Below are 22,035 nucleotides of genomic sequence, written 5' to 3'. Positions count from 1 at the left end.
AGATACTGTATGAATGTCGAATAGTTGTGATGAATATGATTTGGGGCTTCCCTCGATGAGTCTAATGACTCCCTGGAGTTGCCCGTAATAATAGTAATAATAATACTTAAATGCCTATAAAATTAGAGACATTAGTGAGCACTTGGTTGATAACACTGTCATGAGAATAGAATATGAGGGGGTATAGCATATATTCATGGAGTACAGAGAGGATGGAGAGTTCTTGATCGTAAAGTAAGAACTGCAACTAGCAGAACCAGGGCCGTCATCAGATTAGATCACGCCCTGAGTAGGGTTGCCACCTGTCCCGAATTAGGTGGGACATCCCAAATTTTAAGAAATTTTCAGTGTCCCGAATTACACCTAAGCAGGACAACTTATATGGCAAGACGCCAAATTATCCCAAAGACTTACGTGAAATATGTGAAAGAAATTCTTAGTGAGTGTTAGTGACATTAGTAAATTTGTATCCATAATGTGTACTATGCAAAAAATCTGTGTTTTGGGGGTCTCATTGGTCAAATTCTGCTCAGATGATGTAGATTACCGTAGATTGTAATACTCGTTGTGATTTGATTAACTTATAATCTTTACTTGTAATATGAAATAAGCAAGTTCGTGGTTTATGTGATTTATCACCATAATTATTGTATGTTATGTTGGCAGCAGTGAAATCACTGCCAGTGATGTTATACATTATCATAGCCTTCTAGAATCTAGATACATATGCCATATGACTTGGTTCATGTCAACGAATGAACGCTATGAGTGTTGTTTTTTACGTCGAGTTTGACTTGAATTTTCATTGTTTAAAGGAGAAGTTGTGGCATTTTTTCAGAGGAAGAGGTAAGTTATTATTATGATCAATGATTGAGAGGTAGCTTGTTCTTAAGTTTTGTGAGATACTACTATTGTTTTTCATTTTTTTTTTTCAGAATTGCTTTCCGCACAACATTAGTCACCGATTGTGAACTGGAGTATTGCACAACAATAGTTTCATGATGTCTAGTTCCTCAAGTGGCAGTGAAAAAGATAAAAGTAAAAAATTGAAGCATTTATGTGTGTACAGAAATGGGAAGGAAAATATCCATGGTTGAAGCCATGTGGAACAAACTCTTTTAGAATATTATCATTATATAAGTGAAAGGCTGAATGAACATGAAAGATAACCTCAGTGAATGCAGATGGAAGAAAGTGTCAGATGTACTAGAAATTATTATTATTCCCAACCTTCATGAAGTCACAAGCTTCTTCATGGGAGTTCCAACTTAGAGGACACAAAATCTATCATACCATTCTTTAAACTTATTCACTATTTGCACTTTTATCTCCCCCTCCTCCTTCAGGCAATGCATTCTATGCTCCTACTGCTTACCATTTTCCAACTTCCTACTTCCTTTTGCAACTTCCAGGGATAACCTCTTATCCTTGTTGCTTCTCCCCTCCCTAATTCTACCATATGAAACATCTCAACAGTATTAATCTAGTAAGTACCTTTCAACAACTTAAATATTTCAATCATATCCCTTGTCCCTTCATCTTCTATCCACCAAACTCCATAATGGGCATGCCTTCAATGTATACTCATAACCAACATTATATAGTTCTGATATAATTTCTGTTATCTCACTCGGCACCCTCCCTAAGGATATTTCATCCTCTTCAAATCACAGTGACAAGATCTCATCACAGTAATGCAAATGTAGTGTAACCAGAGATTTATAAAATTGAGCCTCCATCCATTTATCTCCTGCTGGTCAATGTTCTCCTCAATACTGCAGCAGTTCTCTAGGCTGTCTTTCACAAATATGTCCTGTGAACTTCAAATTTTTATCTACAATCATCTCAAGAGCCCTCGCTTCCTCCACTTCTTTCACTATAAATAACTCCACCAAGTGAGTAGGTAGCATCCCATCTGTGAATCCAAAATTTCAAAACCTTACATTTAGCTGCATTAAACTGAAATCTCCACTTATCTTCCCACCTTTCAAGATTATTCAAATCCTCATGAAAAGACAAAACTTCAGCACTCTTACTAATAATCATCCCAAGCTTCACATCATCTGAATTCCCTGTAGTCCACTAACAGTATCACTGACATAAAGATTGAAGAGCATTCCTAGTACTGAGCCATGTGGAACTTCACTTATAACCTTTCGACTTCTGTTTATTGATAAGGCGACAAATGCGTTGGATAAGAAAGAATCATATACAATAATATTCTTGGACTTTGAAAAAGCATTTGATAGATTACCATATGATAAGTTGGTGTACAAGCTGTAGAGGGTAAGAATAGATAGTATATTGGTTAAATAGATCAGAGATTGGCTCTATGAACAATACCAGCAAGTTGTGTATAATAGAGCAGTGTCTCAGAAAAGAAAGGTGACCAATGGCATGCCTCAGGGTTCTGTTCTTGGGCGCCCCCCCCTACTGTTTAACTTATTTGTTAATGATATACCATATGGATTAACTGGGATCTTGAAATGTTTGCTGATGATGCAAAGTTAGGTTGAATTATCAAGAGTAGTGCTGATGTTAATTCTCTGCAGGAAGATTTGTTTAGACTTTTAGCTTGGACAAATGAGTGGGGTTTGAAGTCTTAATATTAATAAATGCAAGGTGTTGCACTTTGGGATACAGAGATATAAGCTACATACTGTATTGTGGAGCTGTGCTTCAGGAAGCAGATGAGATTTGGGATCTTGGAGTGATGATAGACAGTAGACTGAAGTTCCGAGGGCACATTGCAAGTGTTGCAAAGACTGCACATTGTATGCTGCTATGATAAAAAATACTTTGACATGTATGGATAAAGAGGTGGTAGTACCTCTATATAAGGTGTGGGTCAGACCACATATGAATTATTGTGCTCACTTTTGTCAATCATCTTTAGACCCTCTAGAAACACTAGAGAGAGTCTAAAGATGATTGACGAACTATGGAGTACTGGCTATGAAGAGTGCTTCAGGGAATGTGGATTATGGAGGTTGGTGGATAGAGGAAAAAGGAAATATGATAGAAACCTTCAAGCTAGTTAAGGGATTTTATCAGATTAATACAGAAGGAATTATAAAAAGAGTGGATGATAAGATGGGAAGAATGAGAAGCCATCCCTGAAAGTTGTATAAAGATGTGATGAAGAAGAGTTTGAAGAAGGTTTTTTTTGTGAAGAGTTGTTGGTGAGTGGAATACATTGCTGGAGTGCATTGTGAATGCAGGTAGTGTGAATCACTTCAAAGCTCATTATGATAGACATGTTGCTGGTTGAGTGGGCCTCCCGCGATGAGTCTGTTGATTCCATGGAGGTTACTGAAATAATAATAATCTGCTATCTGATATCCACACCCATATATCACAACTTAGATTAACAGAAAAGCTTATGTGTTGGTGGTTCATGTAAATTTTTCTTTAAATAATTTTAATTCACAACTTGATAATTATAATAATTATTATTATTATTAAGAGAGACCTCCAGGGAGTCAGAGACTCATCGAGGGAAGCCATATACTACACACACACACACACACACACACACCAGCTGTCATGCTTGTTCTTGAATTCATTCACACTACTTGCACACACAGTATCCAATAGCAATCCATTCCAATCATGCACCGCTCTATGAGAGAAAAATCTAGCTCTCACCACATTTTTGACTGCATTCATTCTCAGTTTCCAAGGATGCCCTCTTGTTCTTTCTCCACCAACCATAAAATGAAATATTCCACCTGCTGAAATCCTGTAAGATCCTTTCAGAAGTTTGTAAGTCTCAGTCATACCACCCTTCATAGAAATAAATCATATATTTATTTACTTAGTTGCTGATATTTTGCTAGTTTTATACCCAGCATCTTCAGAGCACATGCAGTATGTCACAGTATACAAACAGCAACAAATAATGATGGAAACAACAATTAATAGCAGAAACAGCTTAAAATCATAATGGATAACACACAGAACTAAAGTCTTAACTGGTGTCATCTGTCATTGGATAAAGAGAGGGGTTAACAAGTATTAATTTGTTAATTAGTGTATTAATGAGTAAAAGTATTTTGGTCAATCTTTTGTAAATCTCTGACTTGTAATGACTATTGTGTGAAATTTTGGTTTTATTCCATGTAATCTTGTGTAAAGAGACTTCCAAGGCATGGTATGCTAGCTCTAACTTGCCATAATGATGGTGCTGAATTACTTTTTATTTTCTTTATTTTGATGTGGCACCCTGTCAAAAGCCTTTGAAAAATCCAAAAATATCACAGTGTATGCCTTAGCCTCATCTACTGCTCCTCTTACTCTATTATAAAATGCGAGCAGATTGCTTGAACAAGAGCACCCCTTAACAAATCCATGCTGGTTGCATAAATGATATTGTTACCTTCTGCTCAATTTTGTATACAAGTTCATACATATTTTTCCAGAATCTTAATAACAGAAGAAATACAAACTTGATGGTAAAATGGAAATGATTTGATGCCATTTTACCACTACCCTTATGCAGTTTTACTATCTTACCCTCCTTCCACTACTCAGGCACTTGCTCTCTTGCAAGGGCTATCATTAAATAGCCAAGTTAAGTGCAGTCATTTCCTTAACATTCCTTTAAAACATATGGCAAAATCTTATCTAGTCTCTCTGAGGAGCCTGTTTTATGCAAAGAGAATTATTTTGCTCTCCTTTCACTCCCCTGGAACTTTACCAGAGCTAATTTAAACAGCTTAAATCTACAGCAATGCCAATTCCTTTGCATGGTCTCAAAATAAACAGCCTTCTACCCCCATCAAATCTCACTGCCATATCTGCACTGCAGTTCCTATTCTAAATACCACAATTCATTCCCAAATCAATATATATATGACATCTGTTCAAGCAATGCTGGATGACAGACTTATGCAAAGTGGTTGGTCACTCATTCATTCAACTATGGTCAGTAATCAACTTATAATGAAGCTCTTCCTAATGATCTTGTTGTAAGTCAGAAATCACTATATGAACCCTAAGAATATGTTAAAAATTAACATGCCTGACTGATAAAATGAGTATGTCCGTTTTGTTATATTTTTTGGAACTAATTTTACTCCTTGCTTATAGAAATAATACAGTGTACAAATTATAAGATAAAATTTCTGTATACTGTACTGTAATATAATAAATATGAAACATGAGTGTACAGTTCTGTGCACTTAACAGTATAATAATGAGATGAAACAGATGGAGCAATTGGGTAATTCATCAGAAGAAGCAGAGGAGGCTAGATAATCAACACAAATTCTTCAAAATCAGAAATTGAAACAAAGAGTTCTGAAGATAGTTCACTGGATGCATAATTTGTGAAAAGTCTATGCTCATCTTCAGAGGGTCATGTGACAGCAGAAGTGGGCATTTTTAAAATTTGTACATTACACCCAACTTAGGCTGCACAGGCTTTCCTCTCTTCTTTTCTGCATACATTTATCTGTAGCAAGTAATTGCTATATTAACAGGCAAATGCCTCTGTTTTTTTTTTTGGGGGGGGGGGCTCATCTTTTTATTATTATTATTCAGGCCTCCATGGAGTCAAACGACTCATCGTGGGAGGTCCTTTCTAAGAAACACAAGTTTATCAAGACTAATCAAGGGAGGTCCCTCCTAGGAAACACAAAGTCTATCATACCACTCCTTAAATGCATTGACCATTCTCGCCCTCACCACTCCATCAGGCAATGCCATGGTTCAACCACCCTCCATGCAAAGAAACCACTCCTCACCCTCTTGCTCACAGTTTCCTTTCGTAACTTCGGGATGGCCTCTTGTCATCACTCCTTCCCGCTCTTCGACCAAGCGAAAGAACTCCCCAGTGTCAACCCTGTAACCACCTCTCAACAGTTTAAAAAGTCTCAATCATATCACCTCTCCTTCTTCTATCCACCAAACTCTGCAGTCCACACTCCCTCAGCCGATCCTCATAACTAACATTGTACACTCCTGACACCATCTTTGTTATCTGTACCCTTTCCACAGTTAATTTATCCCCTTCAAATCCTGGGGACCAGATCTGAGAACAATAGTCTAGGTGTGGTCTGATGAGAATCTTATACAACGGAATGATAACCATTTTTTCTCTGCAGGTCAGTGTCCTTCTCATTATTGCAGCAATCCTCTGTGTTACCTTCACTACCTTTACAATATGTCCCCTAAATTTCAGGTTTCTATCAATCATCAACCCTAGATCTCGTCTCCCCCTACTTCCTCCAGTTTAACTCCGCCCATAGAGTATGCAGCATCCCATCGATGTGTCCCAAACCTCAAGACTTTACATTTTGCTGCATTAAACTGACACCCCATTCATTTGCCCATCTATCTAGCTTATTCAAATCCTCTTGCAGGGCTACCACATCTGCACTATTACTAATAACCCTTCCCAGCTTTGCATCATCTGCAAACAACTGAATATCCCCTTGCAATCCACAGACAATGTTATTGATATAAAGGTTAAACAATATAGGTCCCAGTACTGAGCCCTGTGGAACCCCACTTGTGACCTTCTGCCTCTTTGATATTGCTCCACCATACACAACTCTCTGATACCTATCGGACAGCCAATCCTGAATCCAGTTGTCCGATCTGACATCCAGACTCATGTGCTGCAACTTGAATATCAGCTTATCATGTAGCACCCTGCCAATTGCCTTTGCTAAGTCTAGGAAAATGGCAGTATATGCCTTTCAGCTTAATTTTGTTCTGCTTTTTTCTCTTTCTTTTTTTGCAGCTTTCTGTGCCTCTAGCTATATAAGTTCTTCATCTGAACTCATTCACAGCTTCCAACATATGCTCTACATCTTCATTGCCAATCTCCAACTCCAGTTCTTGAGCTGACAGCACTATCTTGTCACCAATCTCTTGTAATGCTTTGTCTTTGGTGAATCCTGTGAGTGTATATGAGCATATATTTTCAGCAGCTTCTTCCAAACACTGCTGTCGACCAGATTGCAGGAGTGAGGTGGTAATCAGTGAATGTGTTATTGTGATGGCTGTCATAAGTCAAAGACTGACTGTATTTCTTCTTTTTGTAATCTTACCATCAGCACTGGTTAAGGTTATCCTTCCATAGTCATTCTTTCTTTTACTTGCAACACAGAAAACTCTTTGAAATTTCTTTTCACCTGCTCAACTACTTTTCTTTCATAATCTGTAACCTGATTTTGCCCTCCTTCTTGCCTGTAATCAGTACCTGCTCATGAGCAGTAGCCAGACTTTGGGTTTTAAATTAGAGGAATTTAGAATATGATGCTCAAACTATTCCATATGAAAGTTAGCAGTAGGAGGAATATGTTGAGCCCCATTGCCATTTTAACACATCTAGTCATATACCTACCACAATGTTTTCATTTTTTGCAGCTCCTGTTTAATGATACTACTCATCCATCTAACTCCTACCTATCCTTTCTTTCATAATTACACTGTGATCAGCATTCATTATGGTAAATTATGGAGATGACTACTTGTTAGAGTAATAACTTTAATTTAACATAAACCAAGATAATTACCTGATATTTTAACATTATCATCTAGAGTACACATATACAAATAAGTTACATTACAATCCACATAGTATGCTGAAGCATCACTAATTTGGTCAACCACTAACACTACTTGCCTGACCTCTGAAGGTAGATTTAAAAACACTATAACAAAGCTATCATCATCATCTTCAAATTCCTGCCACGTACCCTCAAGGGGTGTACAGGATATGATAGTACTACATGAAAAATTTACATCATTACTAACTTCCTATCTACAATTTTCCTCCAAATCAGTCTGTTACTTGTCAAGACTCCAACATTATCAGGTCTTATATTTCTATCGTCTAAGACACTTTGTACAATATCAATCCACCTATATGTTGGTCTTCCTCTGGGTCGTTTTGCTGCCAACCTGGCAGAGAACACTTGTTTTACTAATCTTTCCTCGCCCATTCTGTTTAAGTGACCATACTACCTGAGATTAGCTCTGCTAACACATTCCTGAATGCTGACAATGTCAAGTTCTTTTCTAATATCCTCGTTTTTAGTATGATATTGCCATTGATGCTTCTGTTCACGCCTCTAATCTTTCTCAAGACTCTCATATCTGCGGTCTCTGGTCTTTGGTCCAAGTGTTTTACTTCTGAGTCAACTCTCAGATCTATAAGTATACAAATCCAGACACACAGACCGGATTGAATAATTCAAAGCCTTAATCATATTACCTCCCTCATGAAGTGGAAAAATTTTGCTCTCTTTCCACTCTTTTAGAACTTGGCCCAATCTAATCTTTATGTTAAAACTAAGTCAAACTGTGTTTAACTCTTCCACTAGAACTTGCCTTCAAAACATGCTGTGGTATATCAATCCCTACAGCCTTATTCCTCAATTCCTCTTATACCTCCTGCTTGATCACCATCAGTGTGCTTTCTCCTCTCTTCCCACTATATTCAAGTTCTGCATGATGTTACATTTGTGAGAATGAAGTCTTTATGAACTGCTCATTTAATATCTCCACTGTATCTGCCACAGCAATTAACATTCTATAATTTTTCCTAACATCCTTCCTTAATATTTTTTTCTTGTACTGACCTCATAAAAACTACTTGGAATTTTTTTTTTGCTGCACATTAGATACTTCCTGCTCATACTGCGCTTCTTCTACCCTTACCAAGAATGTCACCTTCCTTGCCTGCTCATTGTAACCCTTATACACCTGATTTTTACTACTCATCTTGTGTTGCTTCCATAATGTCATCTTCCTCCAGATTGTGTGCCTATAGATATCGTCTCTGCAGATAGTTCCTAAGTAAGGTCAAAGCAGCACAGATCTTCTTTCCATCCAACTGCTCATTACATGAATACAACAGCAGAGCTGCAAACTGTCTCCTGAGTTTGTCATAATCACCAGATTTATAGTTACACATATATTATATTCCTTTCTCACAGAAGTCCTCATATGGCTGGCCACCTCTGAAATGATTACTTTCGCCAGCTGAAGGAAGATTTGACACCCCATTTATAACAATATCATCTGATGAGATGATCAAATCCAAGATTCTTGATCTTGGTGTGCCCTCTGTTATGTACTGCTTAAGTAGTTGTCTCTCAAACACTCAAGACATTCCTTCTCTTTACTTCCAGATGATCCCTCTTCATTACAATCTATATTACCATAATTAAAATCACTCATAATAATCACCCTTTTCTTATTTGCAAGCTTAATTTTCCTATACGTCTCCTTCTCACTGTCCTCCACATTATGAGGGCTATAGCAACACCCAAGTAAATATTTCATCTTGTCCACCTCTAACCTCCTGCCATACTTCCTCAAACCAATACTACTATTTGTCTCTTGTAACTCCACTTTAGATGAGCAGTCTTCCATTAACAGCATTTCTCCTCCCTTTCTGTCCTATTTGTCTTTACAAAAAAAAATATATTCCTGTATGTCTATTCCTGTCAGGATATCATCATATTATAATTATTATCCCTCCATAGTCTAAAGACTCATCACAGGAGGCCACATTTTAAAACCTTCATAAACTTTTATTAAAATCAAATTTTATGTGTGGGTGGGTGGGTGTGTATCAGTAGCATTGTTGCGACCATTTTGGTTGGGGGTGTGCTGTTGTGGCTTATGCAAACCGCGCTACAAAATTCAATCAGTTTGACCATATGATTGCATTTTTATCGATGTATGAACGTTTTAAGAGTGTATAGCCCATCAGTGCTCATCTTAATCGGTCTAATGCAATTAACTGTAGGATAATTTTGAATATTTTAATTTATCAATTAATTGTAACCAAATCTCTGCAGAGTGGGGAACAATGTGTTTGTTTTAAGATACTGTATATTAGAAAACAATAATGAAGGAGAATGCTATATTTGAATTACTCAAAGGTGTAAAATTTAGAAGAGGAGGATGCAGCTTACCTCCTTCGACTACAATACTGTTTCCCATTGTAAATATGGGCAAAAAATTATAAATTTATCGAAAATTATATATTAAAAACTTGTCTATGTTATAAAAACTTGTCTACCACGTCACTTCACGCATGCAAAACAGATGAAACTCAGAAAACAAAAACAGCAACTCATGACACATGACAACATACAGTTGGATTGGTTGGCATAATAACAATTACAGCCTGTAGATGCTATTGTCTCAGAGCTCACCCTGCCTCGCCTTCTGCGTGGTTTAAAACTACTACAATGCTAAGAACTTGACCCGCTGCACCATCTGTACATATTTTCAAAGCGCTTAAAGGTGTATATATTTTGAATGCACACCCAGGCTATTAACATGAATGTGATGCAATGTTTATGTGTCAAAAAGTGCTCTCTTCATGATGCATTAGTATATTGTGTTTACTTTTAGGAATCACGTGAAGTCTGGAAACAATTAGGGGAGTCTTTAACGAGAATACATGCAAAAATATAATGTCGATGATATTGCTATTCGATGGATGAGCACCGCACATCTGAAATATTCACGCTCCTGATATACGCACACATACATTTTTATATATCTATATATTTATTTATGTAATTTTTCATATATTCATTAAATGATAATATAAACATTGCTTATATTGTTGTTTATTTGATTTTAGTATTATAATTCTATTGTCTTACTTCTGGGATTAAGATAAGTGAATCAAATGTAAAAAATCAAATTTATTTTAAGATTTGAAGAAACTAAGGTAAATAAATTTAGATAATGGAAGAAAATTTGAATGGGTTTGGTTTAGGCATTTAGAAAGGCTATTGTTTTCTGAGAAGGCACAGAGTCAAGAAGTTAATGTAGTAAATGATCAGTCTACTTGTGAAGTAGGAAGATGGAACTGTGGTTGCAGCAGCACAAGGTGGAGGAATGCATAAAGGTGAGGATCAGACAGGTAAGAATGAAAATCAGAATCAGGGAAACGGGAGTGGTCAGACCAAGAGAGGTGTAGTATAGCAGCTAGAATAGAGAATGTTGAAAGTTTATTTTTCATTTGGTTAGAGTATAATAAAATTAGTTTAATCCTTTATCCAAGTGTGAGCAAACAAAGTTTGTGCCTGAAAGTATCTTCAGGACTGGGTTAAGGTGGTACAACACCTTAACTGGTGCTGTACCACCTTAACCCAATCCTGAAGATACTTTCAGGCACAAACTTTGTTTGCTCACACTTGGATAAAGGATTAAACTAATTTTATTTAGGAATAGAGAATGTTGGTGCTGGTAGAATGGCCTCAAAGACACAGGGATTGTTATGCTTTTACACAAATGTAAGGAGTATTTGAGACAAGAGAGCTGAGTTTGTTACATTGATAGAATCAATATGGCCAAAGATAATTAGAATAAGTAGAAACTTTGCTGTCTGAGGAGGATGTGATGTTGGGAATAGAAACAGAAGGATATATATAATTTTCCATAAGAACAGAGATGTGAAAAGAGGAGGGGGAAGTGTTGTTAATGATTGCAGAGGAATTGTGTCCACATGTGGAAGTTGATAGAGCATGCACGGATTTTGAATCTGTGTGATGTAAAGTTGAAATAAATGGGCTAGTATATCTGATAGAATGCCAGGGAATGCAGAGAATATTGATTGAGAAATGTTTAGGCAAATTAGTTGGGCATGTAAAAAGAAGGTGATCCTAATGGGAGACTTTAATTACAGGAACATAGAATGGAAGGAGAATATAGTATACAGGAAGAAGGAGAGTGAGTTTGTTGAATTTCTGAGGGATAAATATCCCTCATAAATTCAACAGCATGTGACTGAAGCAACTAAAGGCTGTAGTGTTTTGGATTTGGTGATAACTTCATAAGACGTAGTTATTAATGAGCTGTTGATGCTGCTGCCAGTTGGTGAGAGTGATCGTGAGGTACTTGTTCAGGAAGTGGTGAAAGAAGAAAAGGTTATCACCAAAAATGGATATATGTGGAAATATAAGATGGGTGATTATGGAAAGCTCCGTAGTCAACTAGCATCAATGCATTGGGTAGATGAGCTGTGAAGAAAAGATGTGGACAGAACATAAAAATTCATAAGTATCTGACACAAGTAATGTATAACTGCATACCGAGGGTTAAGCAAGTAAATAGAATAGGAGGAAGAATGGATGAACAGCAAAATCAAGCAAGCTGTCTGGAAAAGCAAATGCTATGGAGGAGGTAAAAGACAGTTGGTGGCAATCAGATCCATGAAGAATATAAAGAGAAGGCTAGGAAGGTGATGAGCATGGTAAAGAAAGAAAAGGTGCAGTATGAGAGAAGATTGGCTGGTCAGTCCAAGGTTAACTCAAGGAGATTTTGCCGCTATATGGCTAGCAAGCAAAAGAATAATTATGGCAGGTTGACATTGGTGGATAGTCATGGATAACATGACTGTTATCAGAATAACAGTCACAAAGGATATAGTGTAATTGTTGAATGAGCAGTTTATCAGCATATATCATATAGGTGTAAATGATGCGGTACAATACCATATTTTCTTGAATATAATTCACACCCCTGATTTTACTTTACGAAAAAAGAATTTAAAAAGTTTTGCATATACCTCGCAAATGAAAAAAGTTTAAAATTTTAAGAAATAGATAGTGAATGTTGTTTTGGCAGTTTCAGATATTTTGGAATTCGGTTGGAGAGAATCAGCATTTCAACTCAACAATCATGGTCTTGCATTTGTCATTGAGTTATGCGATCTTTTGTTAATGCCACATCAATCATATACACGTCTTCATAGTTATGCTATTTCTACCAGCCTACCATTGCTGCCCACTTTGCTTTCACTTCTCTTTAGTTATTCAAGCAAAAATTACTGGTAATTTTTTGTTCAGGGGGAAAAAAGTGAGAGTTATATTCGAGTAAATAAGGTATATAGAAGGGGGGGGGCAAGTATTAGGAGAATAGGAAGTGAATGACACACAGAGGTGTATCAGGTGTGGTTGGACTATATGTTGCTGGCCTGGTTGGCCGAGTGGTTAGTGTATCTGCTCTCCAACCAAAAGGCTGCAGGTTCGAATCTCGCCATGGGTATGGATGTTTGTGATTGTCTGTGAAAGCACTAGTGTCGGTGGTAGATGGCGTTGGTGTTAGATGATGAAGGTTGGTGGAGGAGTGAGATGCAGAGTTGTAGAGTTGATGTCCTCCCTCGATTAGTCTTTGGACTCCCTGGAGGTGTGATATAATAATAATAATAATAATAATGAAACTGTTTGTTTCAATTTAATTACAGAAGAATTATCACTAAAGATTCAAATATATCGTGTGATGGTGTGCCGATGATCATGTAAATAACGTTGATAATTAAAATTTAAATGCATTCATATATTAATAATGTGAGCAATTATAAATTATAATGAATACTGAGGACTTTATCATAAACAGCAATTTAGTTTTTTCCTGAAAAACTTTAGTTTCTGAAAATCCACACACATCTTGCACCACTATTTTTTAACTTTAATTTTAGGGAAAAAAAGTGTGAGTTATATTTGAGTAAATAAGGTATATAGAGGGGGGGGGCAAGCATTAGGAGAATAGGAGGTGAACAACACACAGAGGTGTATCAGGTGTGGTTGGGCTATATGTTAATAAGACTGTGGGAATGGATGACATAGCATCAAGTATTCTTAACAAATGTGCACCACAGTTGGTTATGAAAGTCTTGCAGTTGGTAGGGTTCCTAAGGAGTGGAAAGAAGGCAAAATAGTACCACTCTGCAAGCATGGTTCTAGAACAGAAGTTACCAATTATAGACCAGTCTGTATAACTGCAGTTGTGGTCAAGGTGTTGGAGAGATTGGTTAGGAATAGAATACAGAATTGGATTGATGGACATAGCATTCTTTATAAGTCAGCATGGATTTTTAATGGACAGGTTATGTTTTGGCAGTTTACATGCATTTTAAGATAGGGTAACAGATGTTTTAGATAAGGGAGAATTGTATACAGTGATATTCCTGGACTTCGCAAAAGCGTTTGATAGATTACCACATGATAAGTTGGTACAAGCTGCAGAGAAGTGGCCCTGCTATTTAACTTGTTTGTAAATGATATATCATGTGAACTGACTTGGGATCTTCAGTTGTTTGCTCATGATGGAAAGTTGGGAAGAATTATAAGTAGCACTGCTGATGTTAATTCCCTTCAAGAAGATTTGAATAGACTTTTGACTTGGACAATGGAGTGGGATTGTAATTTTAATATCAATAAGCGCAAGGTGTTGCATTCTGGAGTGCAGAAATATAAGGCTGTGCACTATATCAGATGGTGGCGTACTACAGGATGTGGATGAGATTAGAGATTTGGGAGTGATGATTGACAGTAGACCGAAGTTTCGAGGGCATATTGCTAATGTTGCAAAGGCTGTACATCATAGTGCTGCTATGATAAGAAGTACTCTAACATGTAAGGATAAGGAAGTGGTTGTGCCACTGTATAAAGCCCTGGTCAGACCACACTTGGACTATTGTGTTCAAATCTGGTCACCTGGTTTTCAATGTGATGTGGAGACATTGGAGAGGGTCCAGAGGTGAGTGACTAAGACAATATCAGGACTTTAGATTGCTGGCTATGGAGAGGGGTTGAAGAAATGTGGATTGCAGAGTTTAGTGGATAGGAGAAAAAGAGGTGATGTGATAGAGGCATTTAATTTAGTGAGAGAATTTTATCAGAGTAATCCATGAAATTATAAAGGGAGTAGAAGGCAAGCGGGGAAAAATCAGAGGTCATCCCTGTAATTAAGGATTTGTAATTCTAGCAACGTGGTTGCTAATTTTCAGGTCCTTGTGTCTCAAATGACCTATATTCCCACTCTCAATTTTCAAAACCTTACTCTTAGCAATTATGAATTGAGCCTGAATCATGTATCTACATAATCAGTATAGTCAAATCCTCTCAAAGAGCTACAGCCATTTCACTCTACAGAGCTCTCTCTCTCTCTCTATCCAACTTTGCATCATCAGCAAACAACTGCAAATTTTCACTTAAACCTCTCTCACTATTTATAAACATATATGTTAAATTATACTGGCCTGGTTAGCATACCTGATCTCCAACCAACAGTTCATGGGTTTGAGTTCCACCATGGGCATGTATGTTTGTAAAAGCCTGCTCTAGGTGAGCTTGTAAAGATAATCAGTTTATGAGGCTTGTCTTTTATTTATTTAAAAAAAAGTTAAATAACAATAGCCTGTAGCACATTATTAGTGACTTATCTCTTCCACGGTACTGCTCCCCAATAAACAACAAACAACTTGCTGACAGCTGTCAGACAGCCAATCTCCATTCTACCTCATCTTTCATGATATAAATATAGAGTAATCTATTATCCCCTTGACTAGTACATCAGTGGACCTGTTGACATCTCATTAACAGTGTAGCTTGTTTCTACAACTGTTACACATTCATTCAATTTACACCTACCTTATTTAACCAAGTTTGGAATACATTCGGTGTGTTAAGGGTCAAAGCTGTATAACAGAAAGGAGACCTCTACATAGCCTTTAAATGAACGTGGAGAATCGAACAGGGCTTCTGACCTAATGTCCAGTCATCACCTTCTCGTGGTGCACCCTGTTGGGTATCTACCTGGATACTGAATGAACGATGATGGGCTGGCAATTTCGGATTTAGCCAACCAAATTGTATTCTTATTGGTTAAACCAAAATAAAAATGATGGTACAGCATGACAAAATTTCATGCCGGCTGGGGCATCGCCCGGTTAAACAAGGCCTCTGTTGTTTTCGCCAGGGAACCAGGGCGAACAGCGAAAAGTCAGCTACTGGAACAAATCTGAAAACACACCCCAACTCAACACGCCAGAGTTAAAGAACGGTACTATCAACATAAGAAGCCTGAATGGCAAAGAAATGGAGCTAGCTGAGGAATTAGATAAGTACCAGATCGACATAATAGGGGTGACTGAAACAAAAAAGACAAAAACTGGTGAGATCTTTCTGAGCAATAAATACAAAATGTTATATTCAGGCAATGACAATCAAGGAAAAGGAGTAGCCATAGTATTCAACACAAAAGACGAGGCTAATCTTCTTGAATGACAGGCAATCTCAAGTAATGTGGGGAACTGGACAATGAGACTTATTTGTGCCTATGGTACCACAGAAGGTTCTACTAAGATAGAAGTGGAGGAATTTTTTCAGGCTTTAGAAAAAGCAACTGACACAATGAAAAATGAAAAGTTGATTCTTGTTGGGGATCTAAATAGCAGAGGAGGAAGTGATTGTCAGACATACAAAAATATTTTGGGAAAATTTTGAGAAAAGAGCAAAGCTAATAATAATGGCAAATATCTATTGGATTTCTGCTCAGGACATGGACTGGTTATTACTAACACCATGTTCCAACATAAAAATGTGCACAAATTCACATGGAGAGAAGAGGCAAGGAATAAGAAAAGTCTCATTCACTATGTTATTGTTGATAGTAATGTTCTCTCCGTGGTGCAGGACACCAGAGTGTACAGGGGATTTGAAATTGGAAGCGATCACTATTTAGTCTTGAGCAGGATAAAATTGAATTTCATATTGAAAAGAATAACATGTAAGAAAGTTTTAAAGTGAATAAAAGTTGAGCAGCTCTCAGATGTGAACTGTAGACTATATTACACAAAGATTATTGAAGAAAAAATGAAAGAGTTCAAGAACAGAAATCAAACCTTGGAGATTCAGTGGCAAGCCTTGAAGAAAACTCTGATTGATTCAGCTAGAGAGGCATGTGGTGAAGTTGTCTGCAAGGATAGAAAAATTAGAACTCCATGGCAGATACAGGAAGTTAAAGAGGCAGTTAAGGAAAAGAAGAAAGCATAGCAAAGGTCCTGGCAAATAAGTCAGCTTGTGTTCTTAGAGAATACAGAGACAAATGTAAGAAAGCTATACAATGTGTAAAACTAGCTAAACAAAAGTCATGGGAGGACTTTGGCAGGAACATAGAAAATAAATATCAAGAAGGTGGCAAAATATTCTGGAGGTTGTTCAAGAAGCTTAGGAATGGAGGAAAGAGTGCTGTAAAAGGAGTTAGAGATTATAAAGGTGACATGAAAACTGGAGAAAAAGATATCCTTTAAGTATGGAGTAATTACTTTGAAAAACTGCTAAATGAAACAAGCAGTGATGACAGCACAGGGGTAAAAAAACACCGACCAGGCATGCAGTCAGGAATACATATCCATACTTGAAGTAGAAAAAGCCATCAAAGGCTTGAAATGTAGAAAAGCAGCAGGAGTAGATGATATTCGACCAGAAATGCTGACATATGGTGGTATAGAAGTCTTACGATGGCTGCACTACATTCAGAATGCCTGGACAGAGGGACGAATTCCTGATGACTGGAGTAGAGCTATAATAGTACCCATATATAAAAAGAGAAATAAAACTGAATGTGAGAATTACACCGTTATTTCCCTACTGAGTATTCCGGGCAAGATTTATGCAAGTATACTTGAGAAACGGTTGAGAAGAATTGTGGAAGAAAAGCTTGGCGAAGAACAAGCTGGATTCAGGCCAAATAGAGGCTGTCAGGATCATTTTCTTCACTTTACGACAAATAGTCAAGAAAGCATGGGAATATAACAATGATCTGTATTTAAGTTTTGTCGATGTGGGAAAAGGCATATGACAAGGTGCCAAGAGAGAAGCTATTCAATAAGCTACAATTATATGGTGTCAATGAGGCATTATATCAAGCAATACTTAGTCTTTATTTGAGTTGTAAGTCAGCTGTTAGAATTGAAGGAAGTACAGGAAGATGGTTTGATGTTAAATCTGGTGTGAGACAAGGATGTACATTATCACCTCTGTTATTCATTATCTATATGAATCACATTATGAAGGAATGTAGTATTAAACATGATATCAAAATTGGAGATGTTAATGTCAGCTCTTTGCTTTATGCGGACGATGTTATACTTCTAAATAAATCCGCTACAAGTCTGCAAGATTCACTGACTAAATTGAATAACTGTTGTAATAGATATGGTATGAAGGTCAGCAATAAAAAGACAAAGACAATGAAAATAGGCAGAATCATTGAAAATGTCAACTGTGTTGTGAATGGAGAACCTGTGGAACAAGTAAAACATTTTAGCTACTTAGGCAAGATGGTAAATTAAATATGGAAATAGACAACAGAATCAACAAAACTGGTATGGTAGGAAGTCAACTGAATAAATTCATATGGAGTAAGAGCGAAATTAGTCAGAACACTAAATTAGCTGTATACAAGACAGTGTTCAAACCAGTTTTAACTTATGGATCTGAGAGCTGTGTCAGAAGTAAAACACTTGACTAAAGACTAGAGACTGCAGATATGAGAGTCCTGAGAAAGATTAGAGGCATGAATAGATGGCATCAATGGCAATATCATATTAAAAAACAAGGATATTAGGAAAGAACTTGACATTGTCAGCATCCAGGAATGCATTAGCAGAGCTAATCTCAGGCGGTATGGGCACTTAAACAGAATGGGCGAGGAAAGATTAGCAAAACAAGTGTTCTCTGCCAGGTTGGCAGGAAAACAACCCAAAGGAAGACCAAGATATAGGTGGATTGATACAGTACAAAGTGCCTTAGACGATAGAAATATAAGATCTGATAATGTTGGAGTCTTGACAAGTAACAGACTGATTTGGAGGAAAATTGTAGATAGGAAGTTGGTAATGATGTAAATTTTTCGTGTAGTACTATCATATCCTGTATACCCCTTGAGGGTACATGGCAGGAATTTGATGACGATGATGATGATGGAATACATTCAGACATTGCTGCTGTTAAATATTTCTCGACCCGTTCTTGAGCAGCAATGCTCTAAACCAGTGGTTCTCAACCTTTTTCTACTTGTGTACCCCTTTTAAACCCATTTCTATAAATTGTACCCCTTGTTTTTAAAATAGCGCTGATTCAAACTTAACATTTATTGTTGCATAACTAATGTTTTGCATTTTGTTTACTTTACTTGTTTTTCTGCCATCACTGATTATTTTTTGTGTACCCTTGAACAGCCCAGCATGTACCCTGGGGGGATATGCTACCACCGGTTGGGAACCGATGCTCTAAACTATAAGGCAGGTGATTATTATAACTTGCTTTCACATAGGTGTCTCATAGTCATTAATTTCTTTAACTAGTACCAGATATAACACCTCATTCTTGACAATGAGCAAATGACTCACTCTTGACCATGTATGTCCTCCATTACTGTCTGAGATAACACTCCCTCAGAAAGCCAAGGAATTTATTTTCCTTGCTTCTAGATGCACTCTGTTTGCTCCATCTAATTCCCATAATTAAAATAGCCCATAATGCTTTTGTTCACTAAACCACTTTACTCATTTATTTCCTTGTAACTTCGTTTCACTCCACATTTCCAGATCTACTATTGTAACATTCTGCTAAATATCTTGTTCTGTCTATCTCCACCTCACACATTGCTTGAAAATCAATGACACCCACCCCTTACTAGTAATTAAAGTTTACCTTATAAAATAAATAGTCGCCTATTGCATCGTATGTAAATATTTTCAAGCAATTTCATATTCTTTTTGTCTTTATTTGTGCAGGCATACAACGAAGTTACAATGTTGGCTATGGATGACAGAAGTATATTCCCTTCCAAACATCAGCTGCTCACTGCACCACCTCCTATGACTGCCCTTTATACCCCTCAACCTGAAAGATCTCGTAACACTGATTATGAATGGTAGAACATGGTGATGATCAAAATTACCTGATGTGTGGACTGTGCCAGTAATAAACATTTTGTTCCAAGAGAAAATATAAAGATCAAATACCAAAATGATCTTTCTTAGCTGATACTATTATGTATATTATTTTCAAACACATAATGTAACAGTCACTTTACTGAATTCTACATTTGTTGGACAGCTTGTTAATTAAATCATATCTCTAATTAACAACTATCTTTCTAGATAAATGCTCAGAGTTCACATATCTTGTCTGTTATTTACTCTTGTTGTTATCTCATATGTATGAACATTCAAAATATTTACAGTGTTGAATGTTCAGTATATATTTACATTTGGTCATGTCCACATACACAATAACCTTGTTGAAGATGAAATATGCTTTGGAAGTAATATTAGATGCATGCTTTATGCAAGATGGCATCTTTTGCCTACAATATAGACATTATGTAATCTTGCTAATACTGTTATGCACAAAGGAGGAAGGGAGGGGAATATAAACAAGCTTTATTTATATGAACATATATTAGTCAGTGTGGTTGAGAACAAGTTTAAGGTAAACATTTTATAGAAATAGCTCAAAATTATGGAGATAATAAAGACCTGCTAATTTTGGAAGACTCAATCATCATATTAGTCAATCAGTTGGTATTATTTATTTGTCCCCAAAATATATAAAATACAATATTCTTTGTAATAGACGAACAGCAGGCAGTAGGCCCATACTCCGAGTATGAACATATAAGCCTGTACTCCATACTAAGTTAAAACTTGTCACTGTTTTGAGTTTGGATGCTTATGATAAGGAAACACATCAGCATTAAAAAATATAAATAAATATTAATAAAATACAGATTATTGTAGAAAAATTATATAGGTAACCTACTTTGTTAGTCTGAAGACTACTCTGCTCTTGTTCATAACTTATTTCAGAAAATATATTTAACAGTTTAAAATCCAAATACTGTAGTTGAAATTTTGTTGTGTGCACGCATACACATACAAATTATATATTTGTTTTATTTTTTAAGTTAATATTGAACACATCAGACACTTCATCTGTTCATTACAAAGGAATCAGACATGACAAATGTAAATTAGTTATGGTTCAATAAATGAAAAGAAATACAACAGTTAAACTGTATCTTAAACCAAATTCTTTTGGATAAGGTTTGTGAAATATGTTAAACATTTATCAATCAAAGCAAGTTTATTTAATAACAACACTGAGTTGATATCAGCTACAGTTTTCACTATAATATGAAAAGAGAAATATTTCAAAAGTACAGCCATTTTATAAACCCTATTTATTTAACCTTGAACCTGTGTGAGTGGTTTTAGTAAAAAACAAAAAAAAAGAAAGAAAAAAAAAAGCTAACCTGACAAGTCAGAATAAATAATAAACATGTAATGTGAAAATGTTGAGACCTGATAGACAATTAAAAATAACAAAGAGATACAGTGAGCTTTCAGTGTAATCAGTTTGCTGGTATCTCTTGTGGCTGTCCATCAATCTGTTTATTTGAAACAGATAAACTAAATGCCTAATAATTAAACTGTGCTCTTGTTATTCTAGCTTGCTCTCTCTTTATATATATATGTGTGTGTATGTGTGTGTGTGTGTATATATATATATATATATATACACACACACACGCATACGTGCATGTGTGTGTAGATTATATACATATATATACACATATATATGGCTGCTGTATGTATGTATGTATATATATATATATATTTATAAATGTAGGTACATAAAGTTTTGCAAGCATATTTTTTGACCAAAATGTTCACCTGCCTTATCTATAAAATACAACAAAGTAGTTTTTGAGTGCTGGAAATTAAATTTGATAACACTGTTTTTATTTTGCTTTTTAATAGCACATCCAATTTAGAGTATTATGAAAATTTATGTGACATAAAAATGAAAAATTTGAAGTTACAGAACGTTTTAAATATTTACCTTTTGTATTTCATAGGAAAAGGAAAGCTCTTTTTAATTTTGTGGTTACATATTATTCTCTGTTCAGAAGAATCTGTTGTGTAAATATTATTTTTCTATTATTTATTTATTTCATCTATGTAGAATATTCTGTGTGATGTGTCTGATGAGACTAGTATCTCCTTATCACCCAGAATGTGTATATGTGTGTGTATTTGTACAAATGAGCCCAATTTAAGCCTACTAGTGAACTTAATTATATAGAAAGATTAAAAAAAAATCTATTTGTGAAATGTAACATTTGTAAATGAGTTAAGAAGTTGTTTTTTCCCCTGCACTATAGGTGATTACAAATGCAAAAATTTTATAATGCTGC

General features: G+C 36.1%; 1 protein-coding gene across 1 annotated transcript in view; it reads left to right on the top strand.

Moving 5' to 3' along the window:
- jef (major facilitator superfamily domain-containing protein 6 jef) overlaps positions 1-21,322 on the top strand; it is a 201,916-nt gene extending 180,594 nt beyond the window's left edge. The window contains exon 8 of the mRNA XM_090405777.1: positions 19,568-21,322. Within this exon, the coding sequence (XP_090261903.1) occupies positions 19,568-19,711 (144 nt within the window). The 3' untranslated portion in view covers positions 19,712-21,322. The remainder of the gene's footprint in view (positions 1-19,567) is intronic.
- Positions 21,323-22,035: the final 713 nt, after the last annotated feature.

Source organism: Typopeltis vanoorti, chromosome 15 (assembly GCF_054136105.1).
Source record: "Typopeltis vanoorti isolate ZY-2024b chromosome 15, IOZ_Tvanoo_1.0, whole genome shotgun sequence".
In the NCBI taxonomy this organism is placed as follows: domain Eukaryota; kingdom Metazoa; phylum Arthropoda; class Arachnida; order Uropygi; family Thelyphonidae; genus Typopeltis; species Typopeltis vanoorti.
Note: the sequence above shows the minus strand (reverse complement) of the source record. Positions and strands in the feature narration are given on the sequence as shown.